Raw genomic sequence first — 24,994 nt, forward strand, 5'->3', positions numbered from 1 at the left:
TATTCATCAAAAAATGTACTCAAGTACAAGAAAAAAGTATCCAGTGAAAAGAATACTCAAGTTATGAGTAAGTGTGAGGACCGTAACTGCTTTTTTTTTTTTTTTCTTAAACAATGATATTTTTTGTTTCTTATCACAAACATATGTACATGAACCATTGTTATAATGATACTGTACAATAACCATTACATAACCACACTAGGCCAAAGAAATATAAAAAAATAAAAATAAATCACTGAAGTCTGGCAAGAGAGAGAAAAAAAGGAAATGAAGCATTATTTGTCCACAGAACATGAGTGGAAAAAATTGTTCCTAGTTTTAAGAGTGAATATTGTAGTTCCTTTATAGTTACTATAATGAAATTAAAAGGATCATATCTCCGGTTTTCTGTGGTCAATCGGTGACAAATTAAAAACTGGGTGAGATGTTTAAATCTGCGGTTTGGAGTCATGTTGAGGGCAGCGCTCTATGTCAAGTACTTTATTTTTTACCGTGCTTTAAAGACACCACCTGATTGAACAGGCTGGCATGATCATTGGATGGCAAGCTTGCGTCTGATTGATGTAATGGAGTCATGTGGTTACTGTTGCGACGTTTCATTGGTTAAATTAGTAGCGCTACTCTTGGCAGTGGCATTGTTGGCAAATAAGAAATTTTTAAAAAATAAATCTAATATGTAAAATAAAGAGGAAAAATGTAATGACTCTTGTGGAGCCCAAAGTATCAGAGGAAGAGTAGTGTTTTTTTTTCTTCACAAATCCACTCAAGTAAAAGTAAAAAGTATGGCTTTGTAAAACTACTCTCAGAAGTGCATTTTTCTCAAAATGTTACTCAAGTAAATGCAACGGAGTACATGTAATGCATTACTACCCACCTCTGGATATCATTAACAGGGAAAGATACAGACTGCAGGACTGAACCAGATCAAGGCCTTTATAATGCTAATTATAGTGGCTGCACATCGAGGGAAGTGATGCACATTTGCGGGTCAGGCTCCTATGGTTAAGATAATTCCATAACCCTGCCGTTTCGTCGTGGTTGTTACTCTTTGTGCCACTGGACCAAATATGACATTAGTTGTAATTACTTAAATCACCATTTTAGATTAAGTAAGATTAAACACAGATAATCACAATGATTTGAGAATGGACAAAACTATCTGCTCACGTTTCATCAGGGCAAAGGTTTACCTAATAAAAGTTTTACATGTACCACAATATGAGTCGTAAATGTCACTGCAAGTCCTGCAATTAGCAATGGGTAACATTTTATGATAGAAAAATGATACAGAGTTGATTAGACCTGAATGTTAAGACCTCTCTGCTATTAAGGCAATAGTAAATTCATAATACACTATAGATTATATTTTCTTGAGGATTGGGAAAATCAACTTTTATTCACACTTCTGTGCATTAGGTCCAATCCTAACCCTGTACACTCCCGGAATAATAAATGCAATAATTATGCGTTTGTGAAATAACTGTAAATCATTTAATGACCCTACAAGGCGAGAGTTATTTTTAAAAGGGGATTCATCAATATTCTCCAGGGGTACACTGAGAAAGGTCAGAAAATCTCTCATTAGGCTATGGGCATGCGCTTTGCATCTCAGCGTGAGTATTTACGTAAGCGTGGATGCAATCAGCAGCAGATTTGCGTCATTTGCGTGGAGATTGACGTATTTTTCAGCACACAATGATGTGGGAGTTACAAAGGATATGTGCCACGCAGACAACTACTTCACTTATAGGCCAATTAATATTCTCATTCATCCAGATCATTTCACTCTCAATGCATCGAATGAATCATAACTGGACTTATCTGATTGTTTTTGAAGAAATTTCACCTCATCAATTTGCAAATGCGACTATTTTCAATCAATCAATCACTGGAACAGGATCCAATCAATAAAATCATGACTTTATGAAGTAGAGGAGGGATTCCTAACTTTCTTTTTTTACTTCAGGGCCCAATTTTACTCTACACAGTTGCCTGTGACCCTTTAAAATACATATGAAGTTAATTCGTTCCAGGACCATGTCTGTAAGTCGAAATGGTCGTATGTCAAGCAGGATGTTCCCAAAAGAATACATTATAATTCCGTTACTTCGTTCCACAGCCCAAATACCTACACTAAATCCTTGATAAATACTGCTGGTACTATTACAAACGACAATTACGGTACACATAGTATAACAATTACATTATAAATATAAATTGGAATAATAATACAGCATAATAATAATAATAATAATTCATATAATAATGTAACGAATCGGGTTCTAATAAGGCGGATGTGTTTTGCGTACTATACCTGAACGCACCACATGGCTAACGTGACAGTGAGATAGGTGCGGTGCGGTAAAGATTTTACTTTCTCTCTTAGTGTTCTGTTGTTATTAACGTCAACTGCTGTGGACAGATGGTGTGTTGTGTTGCACAACTTCTGAAATAAGTGATTAAATACCTGACGAAGCTACACTGCTGGCCTAAAGTATTGGCACCCCTGCAATTCTGTCAGATAATGCTCAATTTCTCCCAGAAAATTATTGCAATTATAAATTCTTTGGTAGTAATATCTTCATTGATTTTGCTTGCAATGAAATAAACACAAGGAGAATGGGACAAAAATGAAATCATTATCATTTTACACAAAACTCCAAAAATGGGCCAGACAAAAATATTGGCATCCTCAGTCTAATACTTGGTAGCACAACCTTTGGACAGAATATCTGTGAACAACCACTTCCAGTATCCATCAACGAGTTTCTTAAAATGCCCTGCTGGAATTTTAGACCATTCTTCTTTGGCCAACTGCTCCAGGTCTCTGAGAGTTGAAGGGTGCCTTCTCCAAACTGCTATTTTCAGATCTCTCCACAGGTGTTCTATGGGATTCAGGTCTGGACTCATTGCTGGCCACTTTAGAAGTCTCCATTGTTTTCTCTCAAACCATTTTCTAATGCTTTTTGAAGTGTGTTTTGGGTCATTGTCCTGCTGGAAGACCCATGACCTCTGAGGTAGACCCAGCTTTCTCAGACTGGGCCCTACATTATGCTGCAAAATTTGTTGGTAGTCTTCAGACTCCATAATGCCATGCACACGTTCACCATTTGTGGAGTGTTGTGTAAAATGATGATGATTTACATTTTTTCATTCTCTTTTGTGTTTTTGTCATTGCAAGCAAAATAAAAGAAGATACAGTGTAGGAAGCCTCTTCTGAGGACGGTACACAAGAAAGCCCGCCAGTCTCATCAGACGATAGGACATGGTTCCAGTATTCCATGTGCATTGTTGACGTGTCTTCAGCAAACTGTTTGCGGGCTTTCTTGTGTACCGTCTTCAGAAGAGGCTTCCTCCTGGGCCGACAGCCATGCACACCAATTTGATGTACAGTGTGGCATATGGTCTGAGCACTAACAGGCTGACCCCCCACCTCTTCAGTCTCTGCAGCAATGCTGACAGCTCTCTTGTAATGAGTCACATGACATTTTGGAGGGAAAATGACAAGCAGTACTCAATTTGGACATTTAGGGATGTATATAGTTTCTCTCAGGGTGTACTCACTTTTGTTGCCAGGGGTTTAGATATTAAAGGCTAAATTTTGAATTATTTTGAGGGGAAAATAAATTAACTATTATATAAGCTGCACACAGACTACTATTCATTGTGTCAAAGTGTCATTTGGTCAATGTTGTCCCACGAAAAGATATACTCAAATATCTGCAGAAATGCTAGGGGTGTACTCACTTTTGTGATACACTGTATTACTACCAAAGCATTTGTAATTTCAATCATTTTCTGGGGGAAATTGAGCATTATCTGACAGAATTGTAGGGCTGCCAATATTTTTGGCCAGCAGTGTAGGTGTGTTGTGTTGCACAACTTCTAAAATAAGTGATTAAAAACCTGACAAAGCTGGAAATTTCTTTGGTGATAATGATGATACCACAATAATAAATTTCACCTTAATTTATAAAGACTGGCGAACAGAGGTCGGAGGAGGATCGTCGGGATCGTTGACATTCTACGGCCGTATTTTAGAGCCAGTTCACGGACATGCACACCACGCTCATATATTTCTATCATTTCCATTTTCATGATAATGGTAAACGTCACCTTTTCCCTTTTTTCACCACCTGGACTACTGTTCTTGAAGCCCATGTTGATTTCTTTCACAAGAAAATCCGCCGTGCCTCCGCATTGCGGCAAAACAAAAAACTGTGGCACTGTCATAAATCGTCGTATTTCGAGCATTTCGTCGGATGTAGAAACACATTTTATGTCGGATGTCGAAAAGATCTTGTGTCGAAGCGATCGTATGTCGACATACCACTGTATTATGATTTGAGTTCACTTTTATCATATTAATAATGAATATGTATATGAAATCCATCTCAATTTAAATAATTAAAAAAGGGAAATATGTTGCTGATAAAACAATAAAACAATTTGTAATAAAATAATGGTGATAAAATCAGATAAAGGAAATAAATTATCATAAATCAAGTAAACAAACCCCATAATCCCAAATGTAAATATTTAGTATTATGAACAGATTTTTAAACCATTATTTTGTCCATTAATACCTTTTTTTTTTTTTTGTACAAATTATAGATCAAGTGTCGGTTAAGGAAGACGCGGGCTGCTTCAGATAGTTTAGGATAGAGAAACCTAGAAAAAAGACAAAATATAAAATATCAGACTTCTCATTCACACGAATGCCCTCTTTATGGTAATGAATGTTCGTGTACATTTTCAATGCATGCTTCAATATTTTATTCACAGGTAGGTATGAAATTAAAAATAAAGTTAGCCATTGTTGCAAAAGCTATGGCAGAACAATTGACTATTCATTAAAACAGTTTTTAAAACCTGAACATTGCACGCAAGGTCAGTAGCCTGTGGCAGCTACTGTATAACATACGCAGCCCACAGGTGCGGGACTGACATTTTCTGCGGCTCACTTGGTGGCGCTCACAGGTCAAGTTTACGATTAAAACTCACTGAACAAGAGCGTAGACCTCAACTAAGGCTGAGGAATCCCAAACACTAAATTCTGAATATCCTTCCACTGATGCTAAAATGTTGCCAATTATCACCACAGAATGAGTATCCAAAACATGCTAGGCATTGTTACTCCCATCGAAAGGCAGTAACGTTTGTGTTAGTGTCTATCTTTCTCAAGTAAATCCCCTTTATTCGTAACTAAAAACACTGAGTTGAACACAATGCAAATGTAGTCACATTCAGTGAAATGGCTGTGAGCTAGGCAGTTATTAATTAATTTAGAGAATGAAAACCAAAGATAATGTGGCTGAGTTCATCATTCAACAGATGATCATACAGTTGACCCTCTCAGCTTACCGATAAGACAATAGGCGATCACCAATTTGTTCAAATTAAACCATTTTCTCCGTATGAATTTTAACAAAAACAATTACACTCATGAAAAGTGTACATAGTGACACGTACATGGACATTACTGTATTTGTATTGTTAAAACTAAACATACAGTAGTTCCTGTATTTGTTGTCTCATAATGAAGCCTCCAATCTTTTACATTTGCCAAATTTCGTCTTATCTATGAATGTGTTACTTCCTAAAACTATAGTGGAAGTCATATTAATTTTTATTCCCATTATTTCACTTATGAGTAATACTTTTATTGCAACCCCCCCCCCCCCCCCCCTCCCCACACACACACACCCCAATGCACCTTTTTGGTTGCAAAGTCTAAGTCATGTGAAAGCACTTGGGACATGAGATAACCTTGGACATTTTCCCAACAGTTTATATGCATATCATTTAGTGTGCTACACATTAACTTACGCGTAGGTAAACCAATGTGTTATGTTTGTTTGAATATAATTATAGCTAAATATGCAGTATTGACTCCCTGCTTTTGATTGTTCTACAGTTGTTTGGACTGGGCAGCCGACATGTTTTTGTCAACTGAATAATTTAGGAATTTACTACATGTTTTTTTTTTTGACAGTAAGAGGGATGAATGTGCAAAGTCGAAACATGGTGTTACTTCAGGTCGGTTCCCTTGGCCCGGAGAACCTCAGACAGAAGACATACACACAAAAAAAAAAACCTCCACCTGCCACACTGAGCCCATACACAGGCAAAGTACTTTGTAACACCAGTATCAGACAGACTATCCCAAAAATCATTTCATTTTTTTTTTTTTTTTTTTTTTTAAACCTGTCCTGTTCAGCTGTTTGACACAGAGAATGGAAGTCTAAGTGCCCAGATTCTGAACAGTTTTAATGTTTCACATTGAGAGTCTGACATACTCCCATTGTGATCATTCAAAATACCTTTTTATTATGACAAAGCAGCGAACAGGAAGGGATTATGGGGGGACAGAAGAAAAGAAATACAAGAGAAGAAGGAAAAGAAACACATACATAAACAACAACTAGAAATACATTGAACATCTAAACTAGTTACTAATATGCTGGTGCTATCGTCAGCGAGATGTATTTCCGGTTTACACCATGTGGGGGCCTATTGGCCAGTGAAAGAGGAGAATGGGGGTGGGGGTGTCTATAAGCCTATAAGCTAAGTGATTGAAAGGGGTAGAGTGTACACAAATCAGTTCTGTGATCTAGAACCCAGTAATCGTGTGAATCTCTTATGAGTAAGCCCGTTGGCGACCAACCCTACGCCGCCGCATCGCCAATCCCGGCACCGGGACCCCCGACCCGAGAATGCCCTACCACATCCAGCAGCACGCAGGCCCCACCGGGCGCGCGACAGCCACGCAGACGGGCGGAGAAGCCGCGTGGGCGCCAACCCAGGGCCACGGCCCCCACCCAGCCAGCCCGGGGAGGGAGGGCGGGTGCGGAGGCGGGGGGCCATGCGCAGCCCATCCCTCCTCCCGCAGCCCAGCAAAGGAGCCATCGTCCCCCCCCCCCGGGACCCAGGGTGGTCCCCCGGGCCACCCGCGCACCCATCAACCGGCCTTCAGGGATGGCAGGAGGGGACGCACCACCAACCCCACGCCTACACCCACCCCCGCCCGCCCACCCGGGCCACGAGCCACAGCCGCAGCCCCCCAACCGGCACGGTACGCCACGGGACCCCCAGCGGCCCACCAGGCCCCAGGCAAGGCAGGGTCCCCCGCCGGTGCAGGCGACACCCCGCTGATACACCGGCGCCCAGCCAGCGACCCGCGACGGAGCGCAGGGCGGATGCCCAGCCAGAGAAGAGAGGGGAAGGCGGAGGCAGGAGAACGCCCAGGAACTGCCACGGGGCGATGCAAGATCGGAGACCCGACCCCCCAACCTACTCCCGCGGCCGGCAGCCGAGGCAGAGGGGAGGCCACACCCCAGGAGCCACGCCATATAAAAAAGTGTGGGACCCACCTACCACCCTATTACTGTGGCTGCCAGGTTCCCGACTGGCAGCCATCACCCAGCACCGTGATGGGGGTGTGAGGGGAGGGTAGTGCAATGTATGCATTAAAATAGGAGAGCTTGGCTTGGGGCAGTGGGACCGCAGCATGGAGCTTCTGCCCAGCCGCCCGTCCCACCGCCCTTTGCCAGAGCTCTCCTGTGGAGTATGATGTGTGGTGCATTTAAAAAAGGTGCAGAGATGGCGGGGCCTGTGGTGAGGAGGCAGCCGTGAGGTACCCCCACCCCCAACAGGTCCCAACCATCCCACAACCTTGGTGTGTGGTGCATTAAAAACAGGGGGGAGCCGGGCCGGGACTGTAAAGCCCCGTCCCAACTCTCCCCGGAGAAATGTATGAGCATGTAAGTGCCAAGGTGAAAAATATTTACAGTGCCGAAGTGAGAAGTGCGTGAGTTAAGAGGCAGGCTCCCGCGGGCACCGAGCACCCACCCCGCACTCCGAGCAGGCGCCACACCAAGCGCCGGCGACCAGGGGACGTCCACGCCACCGGCAAGGGACAGCAAGCCTCACCCAAGGCCCCGCGGGCCCCAAGAGGCCCCGCCAACGACCCCGCCGGCCGGGGGGCAGCAGCGGCCGCCGCGGCCCAGGTAGGAGGACATGGCCGGAAGCAGACCAAGGGGACGGAAGCGCGCCCCCCACAACCCACCCCCGGGCCAGGAGGGGCGCGCGGCATGACACCAGAGGGCACCTCCCCGGCACCCGGTACAGGGAGACGCGGCTCCGGCCGGGCGGACCTGGGAGGGAACCATGGCTGCCGCATGCACCCCCCGGCCCCCACCCCAACTCCACCCCACCCCACCCCACCCCGGCCGGCCGGGGAAGGGCCGCGGCCCCGGACCGGCACCCGCGCGGCCCCCCCACCCGCCCACGACACCAGCGCGCGCCCGACGGGACCCCCGCACAGCCAGACGCAACCAGACAAGCCCCGGCCGAAAATCACGGGGGCCAAGACCGGCGACGGGACGGCCCAGGGCAGGACGCCAACAAACTCCACCTGTAAAGCTGACAGAAGAAGAGGTTTATCAAACACCATTAGATGTATGCCAAGGACCGGTGAAGTGTATTATTTACGCATAGATCCTTAATTGTTCCAAGTCTGATAATATATAGGGTGTTCCAAAAAAAAGTTGCATATGTTCCCCAGCAGCTGGAAACCAAATTGTCTATGAGTATCCTTGTAAAATAAAAAATCATTTCAGAACCATGCTCTGTTCTTCTTCTGATGTTTTTCTGTGTTTTCTATCCTCCGTTGCACTCTTCTCAGCCTCACCCTACCTCTAACTCATGGATCAGAGTCATTATGACATGGCTGTGCCCACATTCTGTTGCTAGGGTGAAAATTAATATTGCAGCTTTGTTGTTCTCACTCAACTGTTGATGAAATTGTACAGCCAGAGAGCTACACTTTGTTCAGGCAGAAATGAGAGCTGTGTCTTAACTTCACACAAGGAATTGTCTTCTTTTAAACAGTTGTTCGACATTCAGCCATTTCACAGTGCATTTACAGTGGAACTATGAGCTCACAATTTGTTTTCTGAAATGACATTGTAATGGGCTCAGGTTAAGGCCTGAATGCAAAAGTGATGGAATGCAAAGGAGCTGATTAGGTAGCTGTCTGGACACACACATGCACACACGTAGACTAACAGTCATACAGCAGACAACTCAGTGACCTATGCTCTCTCGACTTACTCACGTCTTTCATCGAACACTGTTGAGGAGAGCAAGCCTCAAAGTCACATTTCAGTGACAGTAGACGGCACTTATTATAGTGGTTAAGTTATTTTTTCACATATAACGGACAAAAACTGTTACATAATTACATTGTCGCAGCTAGGGATGGACATTGGAATACTTTCCTGGATTTGGACATTGGAATAATTTCCTGGATTGATCATTTATTTATTTTGTTTATTTGTGGTATTGCTTTTGTTTATGTTTTGAAAGAGTTGGATCTCACCTAGGCCTACCTATGGCTGCGGACCTCATGTTGAGGTTCCTAAGACGGCAAAGTAGCAAAGCAAGCCAAGTAGCCTACTCCATTTTACTTCAATTCTATGCTGCCCATACACAGATTACAGTAGTATGTTGGAATGTAAAGCAAATTTGGTACGTCGCTGAGGAAAGATTTGGACCAAAGTCTCCCATGAGCCACAAGCTGAATAGTATGTGCAGCCATGTTTAATAAATGTTTGACTTTCCTGTAAGTTCCCATATGTGCCTGACAAACCAACATGACGCCAAGCGAGGGGTGATACATCGAAAACGCCTGCCGTCTGTTTGTGGTACAGTGGAGCAAATAAGTATTTAGTCAACCACTAATTGTGCAAGTTCTCCCACTTGAAAATATTAGAGAGGCCTGTAATTGTCAACATGGGTAAACCTCAACCATGAGAGACAGAATGTGGAGAGAGAAAAAAAACAGAAAATCACGTTGTTTGATTTTTAAAGAATTTATTTGCAAATCATGGTGGAAAATAAGTATTTGGTGAATAACAAAAGTTCATCTCAATACTTTGTTATGTACCCTTTGTTGGCAATAACGGAGGCCAAACGTTTTCTGTAACTCTTCACAGGCTTTTCACACACTGTTGCTGGTATTTTGGCCCATTCCTCCATGCAGATCTCTTCTAGAGCAGTGATGTTTTGGGGCTGTCGTTGGGCAACACGGACTTTCAACTCCCTCCTCAGTGGTCAAGAGCAGAGAATGCAGCTTGATTTTTCACAATTCATAATATATCTTTAGTGTTTTTTATCGTTCAAATTTGCCATTATAAAACGTAGAAAACGCCCATCATCAAATACCTTGCAACATGTTGGTACAACCAACACTTTGCAAGGTCTTTAATGACTGATCAACCAATGATAGTAATATTAGAACACAGCTACTGTCACAATATAAATGAAACATAATACATATATTCAGAACTAACAACAATCTCGACCTCATTTTTTTTAATACATACATATTTTTTTTATTAAAAACCAATGTTGAAAGCATTTCTTTACCACTGAAGCCGTACACAGTAGCACTGCAAATATTTAAGGATATTACATAAATATGCGTATGTTGTTTTGTATTCTTGACTTGTAGATATTTCGACGCCAAGCATTTTTTCCCCAGGACTAAGTGATAAATGATTGTAGAAATAATGACCAATGACAGAGTGCATTAATAAGGCCATTTCAGGGGTAAAATGTTGAATGAGTGCACTAAATATGCCTTAAGAGGTACAGTACTTATAGATCACAAATCACAATATTATGAAACACTGGTGAAATTGTATATAATATTTTATACAATGTTAAACCTCTTCTTCTTTCACATTGTATGTATTTGGTGGTTTGATACCTTCCCTCTCCTTTCCATGCACATCTCTGCCTGCATCATCAATAACTTCAGCCACACAAAAGCAGCTAATTTAGGTCCGCCACTTTCTTCTGTCATGACTAATGAGCTCTCCCTTCGTTTGTGTATTAGTCTCGCTCTGCTGTGGCTGTACCCCAGGGAACAGGCCACTGCTGTGCAGGTAAGCCCAAACAGATGACAGGGCAACTGAGTGGAAATAGAAACAATAGATTTCTATTGGTGGTTGTGTTCAAATCCAAAACTCAAAGGCCTGCATTGACAAGAAATAGCATTAGCTTTTGCAAACATAGTTGACTAACTTTAATGTGTATCCGCTACTTAAAGGCAATCTACAAAATATCGGATATGACGTGGTACCAGAGACACAAAGCAACTATGTGATATTTCTTAACAAGGGGAAAAAAGGGAAATAACAGTTTTTTTTTTGTTTTTTTTTTTACTAAAAGTATGATGCCATGTTTTTATATTATTCTTGATATAAGATTAATATAACATTATTAAGATAATGCATATCATTTTTTGATAATATTCAGTTATGTATGCATCAACATTACATGAGAATTGAACCATTATTGATCATTTATGTACTTGGTACTGTGCATTGTGTCTCATGCATTTACTGATGACTATGGTGACTTTTTTTTTTTTTTTTCCTTTTTTTTATATATATACTGTGTACGGAAGATTGACAATTTTTATGAAATGACCGACATTTGACAAAAAGAAACATACTGTATGAAATGGAAAATGTATTATTAATGTTAGAGGCAGTGTAGAAACAATTGTTTTTGAGATATAAACTTTAAATTTGTGATTTTAAACAGTATCGTAAAACACCAGAGGGACTTGTGCAACTGTTGTGTTTTTGCAACATTGTAAAATTCTAATATTTAGTATTTGAGAGAGTGACAAACAAGGCTTCTCTTCGAACGCAAAGAAATAGCAATTTGAGAGCACCATGTCTGTTTCCTTCAATTGCTGCATTATGACTGAAAGCACCTTGTGCCCTCCGTTTATTGCATTTTTGGCACAGACAATGGGGAACTCATGCAAAAGGCACTAAATTCCACATGAATGCAATGATTCTGGTCCTGTTGCTGTATGAGAATGAGCATTATGGAGGAGCAATTTATTAGATGTTGCACCTAAATTCATGCACAAGCTAAAGCATCGGGCCGGTTGGGATGGGAATTGATACGATTTTTACGATTCCGATTCCATTATCGATATTGCTTAACGATCCGATTCTTTATCGATTCTCTTATCGATTCTAATTTTGGGGGAAAAGAAGAACAAACGTTTTGATTGGCATCAAGTTTGTAACCTTACAAACTCACAACAAGGTCAAAAGAGGCCCAAAGCCTCAATGTTTAACTGTGGCAATAAGTGGCAAATGCACAAGAATGTGTAACATTTTACTGAAAGATTGTTCTAATAGAAATAAAATATATTGGTATGTATTGGCATATAGGTCGTTGCTCTGCCTTTGGCAATATGTGTTAAAGGGGTCCCCAAACTTTTTCCTGTGAGGGCCACATAACTTTTCCCTTCTCTGTTGTAACAGAAAAAGTGTGACGATTGCAGGAATGCCTTAATGTAAAAAAATATTGTTTTTCAGAAAACCACAATCAAATAACCCTTTCTGGATTCTTCATGAAACAAAAGTAAATAAAATTAAAATGATAATATAATATAATATAATAATAATAAATAATAACAAGACTACTAATTAAATAGATAATAACCAAAATACCCTCTCTGAGTTCTTCACAGAAAAAGGTCAGGAAATGAATAACATTATTGAGAGAAAAAAAAAAAAAAACATTCAAAATGGTCTCTGGTATTGTTCAGGGGGCCGGACCAAATGTGAAGGCGGGCCATAACCAGCCCGCGGGCCGTAGTTTGGGGACCCATGAGTTAAAGTGTATTATTTACAATTATATTGAAATGCATGCCTTTTAGTTTTTATGGCGCCTTCACGCTCAAGTGGGGGCGCCCTTGCGCTTCCTCACTTGAAGAAGAACGCGCTTACACGCGAATAGGAAGTGCCGCATCCAAGCGAGTGAGCGAGTTAGTGAGAGAGGGAAACACTGCTACGAGCCTACGTTCTTTGTTAATGTTTGTAAAATATCTACAGAGGCAACACCTGTATGTATCATCTTTTGTGTTGTTGTTGTTGTGCGTTTCCACTCGCGATCGGACACTTAAATCCAGTTGTGGAGTGGTTTGAACGATGTGCTAATGCTAGCGAACGCATGCTAACCATTTATGTTATTATTGTATTAGCTGATTTATGTTGACGCAAACCTTTTTGTTATTGGGGAAGAAATTGATTTGTTTCATTTCTATTTTTACCTTCACTCTTCAAGTGATGGTTGAATAAAGTCAGCATATTATACCAACGTGTTCTGCATTGTCATCTGGGAGTTTAGCCCGCTGTATAGCCAGGACTGAGACTTAGTGTCTCGGTGAGGACATTGCAGTCGTATTCCTTCCCGATGCAGTTATGTCCACCTTGCAATGACTGCAAGTCACTTTGTTGTAATTTTTCCTCGTGAAGTGAAGACACACTTTCGAGCGTTTGAACCTACGTGTTGTCATTGTTATGTTTACGGCTGCAATGCTCGTGCTAAACCATCGTAACCTTTCATTTTCACCCTCTTTCCTGGTGAAGTGTAGCCAAACTTTGGAGCGAGTGGTTCTTGGCGCCATGCTTGTTTGATGCGTCTGGACAACAAGACACGTCATGACACAATATGCGTCTTTAGGAATCGTTAAAGGGATCGTTAAGGCTTTTTCATTGTGATGTCGCGGCCTCGAAACACTAGGAACCGGTTCGGAATTGGAATCGGATTTCAATTCCCATTCCCATCCCTATGTCTAACGCTTACGTTGGCTTTGGTTTGATGAAACTCAATGTTTTTTTTTTTTTTTTTTTTCTTTTCAGAAAATTATACAATTATAAAGATTGACCTGTCACCTAAGACATAAATTTCTGCACAAAGAATATTGAAACATATTATAAATGAGAGTGGCACAGTGGTAGAGTGGTTAGCACGTCCGCCTAACAGTTCAGAGATAAAGGGTTCAAACCCGGGCTCCGGCCTTCCTGTGTGGAGTTTGCATGTTCTCCCTGTGCCTGCGTGGGTTTTGTCTGGCTACTCAGTCCGCCCCCCCCCCGATCCCAAAAACATGCATGGAACACTCTAAATTGTAAGTGTGGGAATGGTAGTCCTTGTACCTTGCAATTTCCTAGCAACCGGTTTGGGTGTTACGCCGCCTACTGCCTATAGTTAGCTGGGATTGGCAACACTCTGTGACCCTTGTGAGGATAAACAGCTTGGAAAATGAGTGAATGAATGAATATAAATTAGAGTGGTTTGCTTTGATAACACTGATGCAAGCTATTATTAATCAGTCAGCCAATTTGGCTGCAATCACAGATGTTTGGGACAAGTGGGCGGAATGTCTGCCACTCAAATATAACCCAGGTCAACTTGGGTGACTCTGCCCTTTCAAGAGGTATATGCCAAGCAACCCTTCTAAATATGGCATAATGATATGGGTAATGTAATGCCAGAACAAGTTATGCCTGGAAAATGCAGGTCTATACTAGGAAACCTGCAAACAGTGTTCCTTAAAAGAAACAAGGATAGCACGTGTTCCTGGAGATGAGCGAAGGTGTCAAAGGGCAAAACATAACGTGACCGTTTTAACACCTCTTTCACTTATGGAGAGGAGCTGCTCTGAAACCATTTGACTACAGTGGGGAGCAACAAGCCTGAGAAAAACACACCTGATAGCCTGGTTAACATGTTATTGGTCTTGTTATGCAATTGTTCTTGTCAGTTGTTTGTGATGTATGAAGACAGAGATCTTGGAATATTGTGAAAATGTCAAGTGCAATTTTGGGATAACTTTGTTTGTACAAAACTAAAATATCAATGATGGTTTTTGAACTGGAATACAACAGGTTCTACTCTTGCAAAAACACAATAGTTTCAAAGCAAATGCTCTTGATAACACTTACCCATGCGTCATATGACAATTAATATGCTAAAAGCGTACTGTCCAAGAAATGTTTAGAACTTAAGAAGATGTACGTATATGAGATCAGATCAATGATGTACAGGCCACTGAGATATTTAATAAAATTCAAAACCTGAATCGGTCACTAGAAATGAAAGTAATGATATCATTTTTAAAAATTGCAACAACAAATTATACTGATATTTACGTATTTATCTTGTTCGTATGGTGAGTCTAGGTGCAATGGTCATTTTTGACAGATAACTCAAAATTGTTTAATTGGGTAAATCGCAACCAACTAAACTGTTAATTTCTAATAAAATAGTGAGGGTTTTGTGTACCTTCCATTGAAGAATTAATACATGTTTAACATACCTTTTAAGTGTATGAAAAACCTTGTTTTCTGACATGTGAACTTAAGTTACCAAACGAGAGAAAACCCCACAACTATCACAAAAATAACTCAAGACTTACAGTTTTAAAGAGTACAATTTACAGCACTGAAAAGGAAGTGAAAAATCATTGACATCAGTTTTTAGTTGTCATTGTGAGTTTTTCTTTCATGAACAGAGAGTCACCAAAATTGTGTTCATGCGTGTATAATATGCATTAAATACCACAGGATGCAGGGGTGAAAAGGTAACCAGGGTCAATTCGTCAACAGTTGTATGGGTGTGTTGTACACAAGTTAAGTCAAAGTAGGAGACCTCTGAACTGAGATAAAGTGCAATGAAAGTGATCGGATTATACGACCGCACTGCAACACGACGAGCCAGTGCTTAGATAAAGTCATTTTATGGCGTTGAGACATTATATCAGTTTGGATGGAACATTGGGTTCATGTTCATGCACAACTTCAGCTTAGACAGTCTAATAAACAAAATAAAAACAATCTGTAATATTAAATGTATTACAAAGAAGACAAATAACAATCAGTGTAATATTGAATGATTAGTTCTAAATGTTTTTTGTATTAATTTGATGATTGTATGGGTATTTTAATACCCTGTATGTCCAAAAGGTGGTAGTGTTGAGTTTTATACTGGTGCACAAGCGCATGAGGCGGCTGTTGAATTCACCGTTTTTTGCTTTTTGAGTCATGTTCTCCAAAAGAACTTCAATTCAAAAGTCAATGCAAGTGGCTCATGAACATATTGAAAAGGGAGTAAAGAACAGAAATGTATGGAAGTACTGGAGTTTAATATTCGAGTCGCTACAACAAAACACATAAATAAAAGTGAATGACTTAAAAGAGACCTATAATTTCCTGAGGAGCACTTCACAAACGTGAATGAACAAAGAGCATGTATTTTGATATTCTTTGGACGGACTAAAATGAGGTAACTTGCAAACGCGAGAAGAGCAAAGAGTAGGACGAGTCTACTTGCCAGCTGAGTGTCAGCTGACGGCTTTTGACAGTTGACACGGGAGGAGCGAAAGAAAAAAAAAAAAGTTTGGTTTCTGTAGTCGCCTAATATGCTAATTAGCTCTCGGAGTGTGCGACCCTATTGGCTCCTCGTCCGAGACAATTTCCCACTTGCAGCCTGACGTCATGTGAGCTCCAAAGCTCTTAAACTCAACTGCTGTGTGATGCCCGCTTCAAAAAATCGCTCCCGCGTCCGTCAGCCCCTCGCTCGCTCGCAGCCGGCTGCTTCGGGTGGCGATGTCTCCGTGAGAAAAGGCGCGTGAAAAGTTGTGTTAAATGTTTGAAATACAAGCCGCGCGCCGAGAAGGGACTCCGCTCCTCGTGTGCGCGACACCTGGCCGGTGTGTGTGCGCGTCAGCCTCCGCCGAGCGACGGCCAAAGTAGTCCGAGGCAGGACACCGAGAAACTCTTCTTTGTGACGCTTTTCCACAAACTCCCTCAAAGTGGCTCACGTTCTGGCCAACCAGCCCGGCGCCACGGCTGCTCTTCAGCCCGCCTGGAGGACTGTGAGCAGCAGCAAGAGGATGGCATCAGAGCTGGCAATGAGCAACTCCGACCTGCCCACCAGTCCCCTGGCCATGGAATATGTTAATGACTTCGATCTGATGAAGTTTGAAGTGAAAAAGGAGCCGGTCGAGCCCGATCGCACCATCAGCCAGTGCAGCCGCCTCATCGCCGGGGGATCCTTGTCTTCCACGCCGATGAGCACGCCCTGCAGCTCTGTGCCCCCCTCCCCGAGCTTCTCGGCGCCCAGTCCGGGCTCGGGGAGCGAGCAGAAGACACACATAGAGGACTTCTACTGGATGTCCGGTTACCAACAGCAGCTCAATCCAGAGGCGCTGGGCTTCAGCCCCGAGGACGCGGTCGAAGCGCTCATCAACAGCAGCCACCAGCTCCAGTCGTTCGATGGCTACGCCAGGGGCCAGCAGTTCACAGGCGCAGCCGGCCCGGGAGGCGCCATGGCCGGGGAGGAGATGGGCTCCGCCGCGGCGGTAGTGTCGGCGGTCATCGCGGCGGCCGCCGCTCAAAACGGGGCTCAGCACCACCACCACCATCACCACCACAACCACAGCGGGACCGGGGGAGGAGGAGGGGGCGGCGGAGGTGGCGGCGGCCACCACCACCACCACCAGGCGCCCGGCGTCCAGTCCAACGGCGTCTCCGGGACAAATCATCACCCGCACATGCGCCTGGACGACCGATTCTCTGACGAACAGCTGGTCACCATGTCCGTGCGGGAGCTCAACCGGCAGCTCCGAGGGGTCAGCAAGGAAGAAGTGATCCGACTCAAGCAGAAGAGGAGGACCCTCAAGAACCGAGGCTACGCGCAGTCGTGTCGCTTCAAGCGCGTCCAACAACGGCACGTCCTGGAGGGCGAAAAGACGCAACTGGTGCAGCAAGTGGAGCACCTCAAGCAGGAGATCTCCAGGCTGGTCCGGGAGAGGGACGCGTACAAAGAAAAGTATGAGAAGCTCATCGGCAACGGCTTCAGAGAAAGTGGCTCGAGCAGCGACAACAACCCGTCGTCTCCGGAGTTTTTCATGTGAGTGTCCACATATTCGCGAGAAAAAAAAATCATTGATGAGTTACTCAGATCCCCTTTAAAAGTTTGCGTTTCAACTTTTTTTTTTTTTTTTTTTTTTTTTTTTTTTTTTTTTTTACAAAATGCCCAATAAGCAACGTTTGTCCATTTTAACATTTTTATTTGACATATTTTGAACAGATTACATGCGGAGAAATGTTTATGAGTTCATAGAACTCTCACATACTTTTCTACATGAGAAACACCTGTCACCATAATTCTCAACCCTCATTAGATTTGCAGTGTGATATGGACCCAATTTAGTTCAGCAAGTGCATGCGTGCACTTAACTTGCCCTTTGACATTATTTTATTTTGAATTTTAAAACAGTATGCAGATACTTGTTAAACTGCATTCATGGAACTCTTTTCTTTTGTTTTCCAAACCTAAAGGACTGCCAGCCATTTCATGCATTTGCTTCTTTAAAAAAAGACTTTATGTATTCATTGTTTTTAAAAGAGTTATTGAACTTCTCTGCATGCTGGACATGTATGTACTTTTTTTCATGCCGTTTTGTTTCTCTGTGCTATGTCTTTTTTTATTGTTATTATTTTATGAGATCAACTCCAGCATGGCATTCATATTTCATTTATGCCTCCTCACTTTTTTGGGACAGCTATACAAAAAAGTGACAGGACTCACCACCTGTGTACAGTGCGATGGCGTTTCAGCTGTGTTGAAGTGCACCACCACCCAATGTCTTTATAGGCTGGAATGAATATAATGGGAGTGGATCAGCGGGGGTCCTGGTTCAAGGAGAGTGTGGGGGAGAAAAAAAAATACTTTTTTTTGTACTGTTATTTAAATATTATTCCTCTGCATTTGACAAAAGATAAAAGTGTAATATAAGTACAAAGTTTTATAAATTCAATTTGAATGATAGAGAAAAAGTGCCACTGTTTGAAGCATACAGACAACTAATAGTGTCGCTCATAAGCAAAAACCTTTGGACATGATTTGATGTGACTGGTTCGGGTCAAGTGGATGCAGTGAGCAGAATTGTACCGTGCATTTGCAACATATGAGCAAAAGCTCCCTTTACCACAATTATAGAGAAGAAACTTTGGTATTTGAGCTTGTAATGCTTTTAAAGGATTTTTGTGAAAAAGCTGAAGTTTTGTGAGTGCAGCGCACTAAACATTATGGCCTGTCATCATGACGTAGGGAGTTAAAGGACAACTGTTTTTCACAGTTATCTAGCCCATGTTAGGTATTTGTAACCTGCAATACTTTCATTATCACTTCAGGAGAAAAGATGTGTTGACTTCAACAAATTCAATATTTGCAAAGCAATAACAGTACTTGTAATTGATAATGTCTGGACATTGTTAGATGGTCAGGGATTGATACCCTGCATGTAAAAATAATAAAGAGGGAGCTCCTTTTAAATATATGTGAATTAATCTTACATCATACATACATATAAAAATATAGATATATATATTTTGCTGTGCAAAATGATTTCACTCACTAACCATATTTGATGTTCATATGTGCTCGTTTTGTCATTTCATACAATTAAATGATATGCAATAAATGTATAATTGCCTTCAATAAGTTTCTCCCTTTTCTTTATCTGGTCCTCTGAATTTTCACTGTGATTCAAACATAACAGAGCAAGCAGAAAATTCCATCATGAAAAGTTTTGTAGAACAAAAACACATTTTTTTTTTCTCTTCATGTATTGTTTTCCCCCAGCCCACCCAAGAATATGGTCGTAGCTGTTGGTATTTGCCCCAAATTATTAGGCGGGGGGGAAAAATGAACACAGTGCATGTTGAAATTATTAGAAGCAGACATGCCCTGCGTGATAACATTTCAACAATTACTGTATGTAACAGAACCACATATCACATAATTATTTATGCAGTGACTTGTATTTATGTTTACTATAATTATACAGCAACAAATGTTTTCTCCTTTAAAGATAAACTCTGAAAAACACTTTCCATAAGAGCTAGTCTATAGTCTATTTGTAATGTTATTCAAAGCAAGGAATTTAAATATATTCTGGAAATATATGTAGTTCTACATAAGTAAATTGTATATGTTTGGATAATTATTTCATGTCAATCATTAGCGTTCATTCTTTTAGTTGCATGTTCCCGGGAATGATGAGGAATGCGTGTTGAGGTGTTGTGGTGTGTGTGTGTATGTATATATGTATGTATGCATGTATAGAACCAAGCATGTATGTAAGTAACATATATTACGTTATAATTGAACATGTGCATGTATCCTATTACCATTTCATTTTATGTTGCATGCTGCTTGATGTGTTGTGAGTTTTTTGGACAATGTCTATGCGCTCACACTCTGTCATTTGTGGATTTTTCAATTCCACCCCACCACTTCATCCTGTTTGTTAAAGGGCCTGGATGTTGGCTCAGCTAGCAGGGTCCGAGTGCAGAGGGGCGGGTTGCAGGGAGTGGACAGTCACGTCATGTGAGAGGGCGCTGAAGAAGGTGCCAATACCAGTGGGCAGAAGAAACTCAATCCTGTAATCTGGTCACTTGTTGGACAGCTCTTTCGGAGCATTCTAAATGATATATATATACATACATACTTAAATACATGTACTGTATATGTAAAACGTTACTGAACTTACGTCCTAATAAGGACTTCTTTTCAAAATGCAAAAAACGTGAGCAAGTAGTAGGAGAAAAAATGTCTATTGTGCATGTTTTCCTCCATTGTTCCAAGACAATTACTTTGGTGTACCAGGAATGACTGACAGAGTGAGTCTGGGTTCTATACTTTCCAGAAAACTAACATGACTACTTGTACAAAGCTGCAATTGATAGACATAGTCTTCATTGATTAATTTTACAACAAAAAGAACATCTTATTCATAGCAATGCGGGACACATTGGATCATTTTGCTAACCAACGCTTGCATGTCTGCTTTTATTCCAGTGATTTCCTCAGAGGTGTATGCTGTTTTGCGCAGCCGACAGAGGGGAGAGACTGAGACAATAGTTGGGCTTCTGCTGAATTAAATGGTTTTGCTGATGATTAATAGTGGTGTGGCCCACTAGCTCCTGCGATGTAGAGATGATAAATCGAGAGCGTAGCTCCGTGCAGCTGTGCCGCTGTCGGGTCTTTGCATGTGTGCACATGCTAAGCAAGTCACGGCCAAGCTGCCCTCCTTCTTCCTTACTGTATCTAATTACATCTATTTGATCTGAGTACAGTGCTGCTATTTTCATAAAAGAGCAAAGTATTGAAAGACTCGAGAATACATGATGCTTGTTTGCTTTTACTCTCATTCAGACGGCGTATTCAAAGGAACTCTTTTACAAAGCTGGGCCGTTTTTTATTTATTTTACAGCCAAGTGGTGTGGTTTTTTTGTGGTATGTAAAAATTGCAACATGGTTTGTGGTCCTCTTTCAAACTCTCTGTGTCCATGCATATTTTGATTGTTGCCTTCATCAATTTGAGGGATACTAACAACACACTTTCATTGTTTCTGGAATTGTAAACAAAGTCAGACAAACTTCAAATTGTATGCAAGGTTCTGCCTGGTATTCACCATGTGAGTGTAGCATTTTGGTGCCTGAAGACAGCTAGACAACAAAAGCACCGCACATACCCATGCATAACTAAATATGTGGCATGATGCAGCTTGCAGTACGCATAAGCGGGAATACAAAGTTTTAAGCACTTCGGAAAGAACCGCAGGGAAAGCTGGGAAGAATCTGTTGAGTTGTTGTTTGAGTCGTGTGTATTCATGTTTTTGTCGTAACACGCATGTACATGAGTGTACAGTTGGTGCAAACACATGAGTGTTTGTCTACCCATGTTCATCTGCATGTACAATATTCACCTTGTCATCTTCACTAGCAAAGGATGAGTAGAGGTCAAAAGGGACAGCACACAAGGCTGCTTTCAAAGTCATTAGAGTAATCTCTGCCCCGGGGAGTCCACACTCATTTCCTCAGCCCAGAACCACTAAATGAGATGGACAAGCACATCCGACACACCACAAAACTCAGTCAAATCTGAATTATCTACTGTTTTTGCCCATTTCCTGCATTTTGACACTATCTTGGAAACACAATCTAAAGTAACTCCTAATGTTTGTTAATATGGAAAAACTGCAGCATTAGATTTACTTCAGATATATTGTAAAAAATAAATAAATAAATAAATAATTTTTTAAAAAAGTCTACACACCCCTGGTCAAAATACCATGTTTTAGTGCTTTAAAAATGAGACCAACTGTGCACACACAAGCCAGGTTTAAGCTTGATGGCATCTGTACGCCCCAAATTTTCCAGACCTCTTCACCACCTAAAATTTCTTACTATGTGGATAGTACTACGCAGAAAAACATGGTGGACAAGCATGAGCTCCCTCCGGAGTCTGTAGTATCTGCTTGATCTACCTTTTTACATGGTGTAGTGTTGTTCGTATGCCTTAGCTGCTTTACACTATACCCTATTGTCTGAAAGAATATTGTCTGACAGCACCGCAAGCCTCACAAATGATTAAGTGCTGCAAAAGTTGTGTCAGCCTTATTCCATTCATAATGTACAAGCATCAAGCGTAAAACAAGCTTTGCTGTATAACTGGGGATGTGACTGTGTTCAGAATTAACAAATCACATTCATACATATACTAACTGGCAGTCAACACATACTTGCCACCATTTAAAGTGCCACTGATTAACTCCAATACAGTTCAGGTCTAAGTTGGCTTTGTCTTAAGGGCCGTTTACACAGTGACTCTCTGACAAAAACAACAAAACATGACCCATTTCCTGTTTACATTTACATGGTTCAGTTTTGGTTCTGTCTCCGTTCGAACTATCTCGCAATTCCGCATGAAGACGATGTAGCATTCATGCCAGGCCCTAGGGGGCAGTACAGTTTTACAAGGCGACAGGCAATGATTCACTTCCTTGACAACAACCTCCTCAGTTTTTAGCATCTTTATTTGCACAAGCAAGCCATTTGGAATTATGGCCAAAATGTTTAACAAATCTTCTTGAACTATCACCAAGAAATTTAAAAAGATGGGGGATTGTTGTCTACTGTGCAAAACAGCCTTTACTTGCCAAAATTCCCCTCAGATTTGTTTTAATGTTTCCGGTGTACGAACCTCTTGGTAGTCTTACAAATTGTTTTTTTTCATATATTTTCATTAATTTTGGAGAGGCATCCAATTCTCGCTTTCTCCACTAGATGATGACTGTCTTCACTGTATTCCATAGATTATTTAATACCTCCAAATTTGTATCTTTCTCCTGACTGACAACCTTTGAACAATGAGATCACACTGATGCCATGGAAGCTCTGTGAATCACGGATAAAACTTACGAGAACAGCTGAACTTTATTTGGGGTTAATCGGAAGAAGTTTCAATTTTAGCAGGCCTGTGCTGAGTCTGAGTTTGAGTGAGACTTTGTTGCATTTTAATTCTTTTGAAAACATGGATTTTGTAAAAAAAAATAGATAAATAATAAAAAAGGTCGTGTTTGACATTATGGTGGAAAAAAAGTTTTCAAATGATTTAAGTTGGTCTCATTTTTTAGACGAAGAGAATTACGAAGACTTTTCATGTCTATCTGAAGAACACACTTTTTTAGAGAATCAATTCCATTCAAATTCATTTTCTTGCCCATCATCATCATTTATTTATTGTATTTTTTTAGAATCACATGAAATGATTCCATTGTCATATAAATCATACCATTTACTGTAAATTTGTTCACAGCATCCCAACTGGCTTTAATATTTGAGGATGGTATTTACAGATTTCCAATAGATGAAAAAGATAATGAAAATCCAGTATCCTGTCATTCTATATGAGCGAGATCAAGTGTGGAAATGCTAAACTCCTTCAGAATTAAACTGACATCAGGGAGCCATTAAGGTACTTATTTAATCTGAGAATGCTTTTGCTATTTCTATAACACCCCCCCCCCCCCTTTTTTTTTTTTTTTTTTTTTTTTTGAAAAGGGAAGTGACTGTGTGCTTCAAATAGACATTAAGAGGATACGTGTGGTGTCATTAGAGAGTTGTCCTTGAGAGACTGGCTGCAGGTTATGTTGGTAATGAGGTGCTCGGAACCTGCTGTGGTAATTTTATATGTCTGTAAAAGGACCCAGACCAGGAGACTTAAATAAATGCAACAACATTTCTCAGCTCACCCCTTTGCACATATTGGTGACTTTTTGCGAAAATGTTGGGGAAAAAAAATAGATCACAAACCCCTATTGTTCTGTAATAAAGACGTAAGAAATTGTAAAGAAAAGATCTGATAAGGATAATAAAAAATTTTTTAAAAATAGGGTAGTCAAGATGTTTGTATACAACCAGTAAAAAAAGATTTATGCATCATTTATTTTAAAAGGCTATGATTTTATCTTTCCTTCAGTGCAGTTTAGTTTCCTCATCGGGCCTGTTTGGCATCCCAGCACAGGGAGCTGAGATCTAAGCTAACATTTCCACATAACGTTTATTGAGCGACCGAGTAACCGCGCACACCTGCTCTCCTACTTGAAAATGAAAGTGTCTCTTATAAAGTGTCAGCGGCAAAGGCCAAAAATGCCAGGCGTCACAGTTCATTCCTTTGTGTGATGGATTTGGTGCCTTTTTGAACAATTAATCGTATAATTTAATGAGTTGAGCAGGTAAAAAGTATTTTGTCTTCTGAGTGCAGTGACACACTGCACGCTTAGATATTTTGTCTCTGGTGGTTACAGTGTTTTGATGCATGGACCTCTGCCTGTAAAGTCTATTTGCATGCAAATTTTTACATTTCCCTCTGCATCAAACACTTACAGTGATCCATGTACTGTATTCAACCAGACAGACAAGGCGAGAGAGAATCTTGCTCAGAGTGTAACTATTTGTTTCTTTGTGATTGCGGGTTGCATTTATTTGAGTGTGTTTGACAGGTTGGCAGAGAATGACATATACTGGAGAACATAAAAAATGAGACCAAATGGCATAGTGTGCATTTACCTTGATAGTCATTTATCCTCTCCTGTGTTTTTTCCCCAATCTTATCTGTTTCTCTAGGTCATCCAGAAAATTCCTCCATCTGTGATTTCAAGCCCCATTCTTCTGCACCCTTGGCTCCCTGAGGTAAAAAAAGACAGAAAACACGAAACAAAACATCGTTCAGTCAGGTTTTTTTTTCTTTTTTTTTTTTAAT

At 41.1% G+C, this 24,994-nt stretch overlaps 1 protein-coding gene and 1 long non-coding RNA gene across 2 annotated transcripts in view; one reads left to right on the plus strand and one right to left on the minus strand.

Moving 5' to 3' along the window:
* Positions 1-16,376: 16,376 nt before the first annotated feature.
* The window catches only part of mafa (MAF bZIP transcription factor a), a 98,528-nt gene continuing 89,910 nt past the window's right edge, over positions 16,377-24,994 (plus strand). The window contains exons 1-2 of the mRNA XM_057848877.1: positions 16,377-17,790; positions 24,859-24,924. Coding sequence (XP_057704860.1) covers positions 16,772-17,790; positions 24,859-24,886 — 1,047 coding nt within the window. The 5' untranslated portion in view covers positions 16,377-16,771 and the 3' untranslated portion in view covers positions 24,887-24,924. The remainder of the gene's footprint in view (positions 17,791-24,858; positions 24,925-24,994) is intronic.
* The window catches only part of LOC130923286 (uncharacterized), a 193,517-nt gene continuing 193,343 nt past the window's right edge, over positions 24,821-24,994 (minus strand). Inside the window, exon 3 of the long non-coding RNA XR_009064685.1 lies at positions 24,821-24,919. This is a non-coding gene — a long non-coding RNA (uncharacterized LOC130923286). The remainder of the gene's footprint in view (positions 24,920-24,994) is intronic.

The sequence above is a fragment of the Corythoichthys intestinalis genome, chromosome 1 (assembly GCF_030265065.1).
Source record: "Corythoichthys intestinalis isolate RoL2023-P3 chromosome 1, ASM3026506v1, whole genome shotgun sequence".
Lineage (NCBI taxonomy): Eukaryota > Metazoa > Chordata > Actinopteri > Syngnathiformes > Syngnathidae > Corythoichthys > Corythoichthys intestinalis.